Consider the following 7,275-nt stretch of genomic DNA (forward strand, 5'->3'; position numbering starts at 1 on the left):
AGAGAGACACAGCCTGCCCTTCGCCTGAGAGCAGAGACAGAACGGGTCCCCGCAGCATTGAACGTAGTCGAGGTACCAAGACTGTCACCGTTATCTCTTAATTACAGTCAACGCCGGTGAAACGGAATCTTTGCAGAAACGGTCAACGAACACGACAATCTGTGATACGGTCGTAATTTTTGGAAATCCGCAAGAGGACGAGAGAAAAAACTTTTTTTTGTTGTTATTTATCAATAGCGCCGTTTTTTTTTTCGTTGCGTCATTTATGAGGAGCTTTCTAAAAACATCCACGGCGACAAAACTAAGACTCAAATAGGACAAACATTTCGGAGAAAAAACCCAGAGAAATATTGAGATTATTTTTGGTTCGAGTCATCGCGCCACCAGCCCCCGTAACGGAAGAAGTCACCGGAGGGGCGCGCGGGCGACGTTCGGTTGCATGGCTTGTTTGGCACGGCCATACCGGAACACAGCTCGGTAATAATAGATGCGTTAACTAAGCGAATTGAGCGACCAATCTCCCCGTTTGTAGCACCTTACAGTTATCAGACAAGAGAGAGAGAGACATCCTTGAGATTCCAACGAAGCAACTGAGAGCCTCAACTCGTGTGAAGAGGCGGAGTCATAACTTATTATTAAAAGGAACTTGCAGAGACTCCAACGACCGCAAATATGATGATGATGTCTCTGAACAGCAAGCAGGCTTTCGCCATGGCCCACAGCCTGCCCGAGCACAAGTACTCCAGTTTGCATTCCTCCTCGTCTTCCACCCTGACTTCCAATGCACCGTCTTCCTCCTGCTCGTCCTCCCGACACAGTAACACCATCATCAGCAGCAGCGGCGGCAGCAGCTCGGAGGCGATGCGCCGAGCGTGTCTCCCCACCCCACCGGTACGTAATTCTGCATAATCACCGCTTAAAGGCACATTTTGACAGCCCACTTTTTTTTTTTTTTTTGCTTGATGTTTTTTTCATGTCTGCACAGCAAATCACCCAACACCTCCATTTTCTCCCCCCTCTCTCCCCTCCAACTTATGTATTCAGTCGAGGTTTTGCCTTTCGTATTAATTTTTATGACCTGGGAATGGGATGCTTGCATGCATGTGTCTGTGTTTTGGGTGTTCTTTTTTGTAGGATTTCTTTTATTTTTTTTCTTCATCTCTCTCATTCTGGAAATGTTTTAAACCGAGGAGTGGAGAGAGAATTCCCCTGCTGACAGTTATGTGTGCATTCTATTTGCAATTGCAGAGCAATATATTCGGAGGCTTGGATGAGAGTTTGCTGGCCCGTGCTGAAGCTCTGGCTGCGGTGGATATAGTCTCGCAGAGCAAGAGCCACCACCACCCTCCGCACCACAGCCCTTACAAGCCCGACGCGACCTACCACACCATGAACACCCACCCCTGCACCTCCTCCTCCTCCTCCTCTTCGGTGCCCATCTCTCACCCGTCCGCCCTGGGTGGCCACGGCCACCATGGCCACCACCACCACCATCACCACCACCACCAGCCCCACCAGGCGCTGGAAGGGGACCTGCTGGACCACATCACCCCAGGACTGGGGGCACTCGGGTCCATGGCAGGGCCGGACGGCTCGGTCGTCTCCACGGCCGCCCACCCTGCTCACATGGCGGGCATGAACCACATGCACCAGGCGGCCCTCAACATGGCCCATGCCCACGGGCTGCCCTCCCACATGAGCTGCATGAGCGACGTGGACGCCGATCCCAGGGACTTGGAAGCCTTCGCGGAGCGGTTTAAGCAGAGACGGATCAAACTGGGGGTCACCCAGGCGGATGTAGGGGGAGCGTTGGCCAACCTGAAGATTCCCGGGGTGGGTTCTCTCAGCCAAAGCACCATATGTCGGTTCGAGTCCCTCACCCTCTCCCACAACAACATGATCGCGTTGAAGCCCATTCTACAAGCGTGGCTGGAGGAAGCCGAGAAGTCCCACCGAGACAAACTGAACAAACCGGAGCTCTTCAACGGCGCGGAGAAGAAGAGGAAGCGCACCTCGATAGCCGCCCCGGAGAAGAGGTCGTTGGAAGCCTACTTCGCCATCCAGCCGCGGCCCTCTTCGGAGAAAATCGCTGCTATCGCGGAAAAGCTGGACCTGAAAAAGAACGTGGTTCGGGTCTGGTTCTGCAACCAACGTCAGAAACAGAAACGAATGAAATACTCGGCATGCGTCTGAGCTCCACGTCGCTCGCTCTAACAACCCGAGAGAGACTGAGAACTGTTTAGAGACGATTTGTATCATATTTCTTATCACACACTTTTTTCAATCATCAATGAACTTGTGCTTCGAACCCGAATAATTCATAACATTGAAAATGACTGAAAAACTGAAACCACTGTCACGTCTTGTTGGCTGAAAAGGATGTGGAGAGACCTGTAAAAAGGAACGTTTGACAGATCAAGTAAGACCACTGGTTTTCCACACTTTACTATGTTTTACATTTTAAATGTCAACGAACTAGGAGTCATAGGCTTTAATCACCCGTTTTTTATATATATATTGGTTCATGGTGTTGGTTAATTTCAGATAAGAACTGCTATAGGGAAAATACCGAACGTATAGCAATTAACTGTTATTAATTGACCATGAACGTATCTGAACTCGAAGCACTTGGTTGGTGCGTATTGGTGTTTATATTTTTATCGTACGTATTTCCCCTCTGAGTTTATGACGATGCAGTCTAGCGTTTATTCAGGGTCGAAGAGGGGAAATAGGGCAACACAGTAGTTGCTGTTTGGGCTGGAAAGCTATTTTAGCCTACTGCCAACCCCCCCCCCCCATGTAAATTATCAATTTAGCTGTCACATACTTTATTTTGTGTCCCGTGTAATTAATTCCACCTGTTTAATTTCAAGTGTGATGAAAGCTGAAGTAACAGAGGGGAAGGTGTAGGCCTAAAAAGACCCATGGTTTAGATGGAGGACAATTGGCCATAGCACGGCTGGTTTAGGGGCGTTTTGTTCTCAAAAAACATCTGACTGTAGATATGGACAAAGTGAATCAAATGTATACATTTGATGGGGGTTTACATTGCCAAATGTGATTTTTACCGGTTGCAATACGTTTTTGCAAGCCAACGTGGGTTTGTTTCTTATGAACTATTTATTAAGTGAGGTCATGTTTACCTTCATTACATATTTATTGGGATTCCCCCCCCTCCCCCTCCCCCCTCCTCGTTTTGCTTGAGAAAATCAAATTCTGACAGCAAGTAAAGCGTGTTGTGTTCTCGAAAGGGAAACGATAGAGAAATCTAGTCACGAATTTAATTTCGTTTCTTCTAACGTTCCAGACGGTACAATCGAAAGATATATGAGATAGAATTCTCTTTTAAATTATTTTTATGTATGTTTTTTTCTGGTATTTATTTGTATAAATATACGCGCGTCATTATGAAGTCGTTGCTTGTTAAAATCACCTTGTTTAGTAATGTTTTTTCTTCATGAGAAAAGAACCATTTCATGAAAGTATACGTGTAAAATGTAAATATTTCATTGAAACCAGTCGATGCACATGAATATATCCGTACAGGTTTTGCTGTATTGCTGTTTAGCTGAGGTAACTTCTTTCTGTAATGTCTGTTGCTTTGGATTCTTGATCGAATGATTTGGTTTGATTTATTTCTTACATTCATGTATCTTTAAGTTATTTGGTTATTGAATTGCAATATGTGTTTCATTAAAGAACAAATTTTAACATTTTATTGGACGTTTTCAATGAGTGTTTCTGTGCAGGCCTAATTCTTTGGAAGTGCTGAAATGCTTCATCTAGCTGCACTATTCAATACATTCTAATGTAATTGCCAAAACAATTTCGATTGCGAAGGCTATTAAAAGTGACATGGGAATTTTTAAAATAAAAAACTAGCTAATGATAGTAGCCTATAGTCTACTTCAGGCCTTATCACTGGAGGATTTATGTTGTAACTCTTGCCTATTTATCCTTTATCCTGACAAGAGATATAGAAAGCCTGCAGTGTCAAGATCTTATCAAACCTCTCAATTTCTTACAAATTCTCCCTCCAAAAAAACCTATTACCGTTCCACCAGTGTGTAAAAAAACACGTGACACGTGTATTATTATTATTTTTGACTGACTTGCTGCCAGCTCCTCGGTATCCTACCTGAGAGCAAATGCTAATATTCTATTAGAGTCTAATCAGAGAGTCTATGGAGAGCAGGATCGGTCCCCGGGGCCCGGCACCGCCAGATGTCAGGCCGCCAGAAAAACAGCTCTCCTGCCAACATGCCCGTCTCTATTTAAATACACAGTCAGTCAACACTGGGTGCTGCTCGTTCCTGCTGCACAGACGCATGCTAGGCAGGCTAAGGCTTTGAAGCACACCTTGGTTCACCAGCTCGGCTAAGATATGAAGAGAAAAAAAAACTATAAACATTTTAAATGGAGTGTCATTTCCAAAGCAGCGTTCATGTCAGGGCGATGGGGCTGACTAAAGCTGGCTGGCTGGTGGAAGGCCAGAGCTGTGTTTCAGCACCATGGAGAGCTACCTGAGGCAGAGAGAGAGAGAGAGACAGAGACAGAGGTGCCTCCGATTTGCACTTCTGAAATCTGTCCTCCAAATTTTAAAGAGATTATTTATACTAGCAGCAGAATGGATTTGCATGTAATTATTTTCGATAAATCTAATTTGATTAGCCTGTAAAACGTAAACGCAACAGGAGTGAACGAATGACAAACAATGGCAAATTATGTTGAGCAAAGAAGTCATGCTCCATGCTGCATATTAGTTCATTTCTAATGTATTCATTAAAAGTAGGGTAATTAGTCAATCGTTGTAGTATTTTTTTTAGCAAAGATCAATGTGTCGCTGTGTGCACCCGGAAGTGCAATATCCGGCAACAACTCTACACACCAGACATGTCTGTTGGCCCACTGGTGTTGGTGTTGATTGAAACGTGCACACGCGGTGCACTTCGCTATAACGTTGTATCAATAACGTTGACAGTTCAGAGGCATTAATACCAACATCACGTTTAACCCGTCCACGTCAACGTTACATTCACCTAACGATGACGTCAGAGCAGGCTGGTTCTTGACAGGAATGGGCTGTCTTGGTCATTTGTACTATAATGTTGAACATGTTGCATATTAACCTTTTAAATCGAGAGCATGTCGTTGATTTGCACAATTGGCCCAACAATTCGTGAGCTTAGAATTATAAGGTTCTATCTCCGTTTAGGGTAGTTCAGAGATATTGAGCGTCAACGTTTTTACATTCCATTATGTTTTGTGAGATGGAACCTTTCGTATTTTATGAATTACTAACTCAAAAATGTCAACATTTTAAAAATAACACCACACAGGCATTAATAAACACCTAATGGATCAGATTATGTAAAAAACTAAATTTTGACAAAAATGGAGATAGAACCTTATAATTCTAACGTCACGAACATTAAATTCACCTAACGATGACGTCAGAGTAGGCTGGTTCTTGACAGGAATGGGCTGTCTTGGTCGTTTTGTATAATGTTGAACATGTTGCATATTAACCTTTTAAATCGAGAGCATGTCGTTGATTTGCACAATTATTGGCCCAACAATTACAACAGTGCAATCTATCGATAGTGGTGATGCAGGCCTAGCCCAAATAGAACACAATTAGGCTTAGTGTAAGACTAGTAGCCTAATAAAATGGTTGAATTATCGCCAACATATAAAAACACGCAATTAGGCTATTTCAGTCATCTAATCATAGTGGGAAATATTTGAGCACAGAATCAATGCATGCATCTTAAAACCACGATTTAAGAAACAGATGAAGAATATTAAAACGACCGTTATTAACGAGACAGCCCTGATGTTCAATGATGATCAATTAAATGATGCTCCATGGTGAGCGGTTATAATTTCACCTAAATGAGCCATTCACTTAATACGCTAATAAGAGCGAATTATTAAATTACACATCGAATTATGAAAACCAGATAATTATGAGGAGCGAGTAAGTAGTCATTAGCTATCCCTGTTAATTACTGTTGGTCAGGGAGGGCTGCCTAGTGAGAGTCTCGTTGGGAATTGAAATTAACTTTATGCAGCGAGTCTCGCTGCTTGACACCGCTGCACTGGCACGGAAATATGGCAGCAGCTCCCCAGCCAGACTGTTTCCTATTTAACTTTCAGATAGGTGCGAAAAAATCGATTGGGATTCTTTGATAGCAAATCAATCTGACACACACTCATACAGTAGACACGCGAGTGGGCGCGCGCGCGCGCGCACGCACACACACACACACACACACACACACACACACACACACACACACACACACACAGCACGTCCTTTACAAAAACAATCGAAGCCTTTTTTCTTTAAATATCTAAAAACAAGCGAATGCACATACTTTACCTGGGAGCCATACAGCTTTATCATAGGCCTGTAATCATCTCCATACATTGAAATATACAGCCAGAGACACTAGGCTCTGTTCAAAAAAGAAAAGGGCAGCAGTGTTTCTCTTTGTTATAATTAGGCCTTCTGTTTTATTTTTCTCTTTCCCCCTGAACATTTCCCCCCTTTCACAGGGATACTGATGAAATTTTAATGAAGCCGGGGACTGTCGAGCTTCGCCTGGGGACCCGCGAATAGAATATTTTAACTGTACATTTATACCAAGTGTCTGCCTTCAAAGACGCCACTGCTCTGCGAATTAGAGAGGAACCATAGGCCAGGAATTGAATGCGATACACTATAACCCTTTTATTTTTCATTGGAGTCTTAACTGCTCCGCCAAAAACATCGCACATTAATGCAATATAGACCGTCTGATGGTTTCAATTTTTGTATTGTCGCCAATCGGAGTGTTGTGATGTTCTGGATGTGTACAGTTGATGCAATATTAATTTCCCCTCAGTGGTCATTAGTTTGTAAAGTGTTTCCAGAAACGAATCGATGGAGTAACATTGAGAGAATGAATTGGGTAGGCCTACCCTCTATTTGTCCCACTCGTGAGTACTATTTATGACTCTTGTTTTGGAAGTGTCCTCATCTCCTCTCTCTCTCTCTCTCTCTCTCTCTCTCTCTCTCTCTCTCTCTCTCTCTCTCTCTCTCTCTCTCTCTCCCTCTCTCTCTCTCTCTCTCCCTCTCTCCCTCTGTCTCTCTCTCTCTCCCTCTCTCCCTCTGTCTCTCTCTCTCTCTCTCTCCCCCCCCTCTCTCTCTCTCTCCCTCTCACACACACACACACACACACACACACACACACACACACACACACACACACACACGCACACACACACTCC

The 7,275-nt window shown here is 44.0% G+C and overlaps 1 protein-coding gene across 1 annotated transcript; it reads left to right on the forward strand.

Moving 5' to 3' along the window:
• Nucleotides 1-672: 672 nt before the first annotated feature.
• Nucleotides 673-2,193, forward strand: pou4f2 (POU class 4 homeobox 2; the record flags this gene model as incomplete). The annotated part of the gene is made up of 2 exons (XM_080533199.1): nt 673-891; nt 1,249-2,193. 2 exons carry the CDS (start codon nt 673-675, stop codon nt 2,191-2,193), a joined length of 1,164 nt encoding a protein of 387 aa, XP_080389325.1.
• Between the last annotated feature and the right edge of the window lie 5,082 nt (nt 2,194-7,275).

The sequence above is a fragment of the Nansenia antarctica genome, assembly GCF_963989245.1.
Source record: "Nansenia antarctica genome assembly, chromosome: 6".
Lineage (NCBI taxonomy): Eukaryota > Metazoa > Chordata > Actinopteri > Argentiniformes > Microstomatidae > Nansenia > Nansenia antarctica.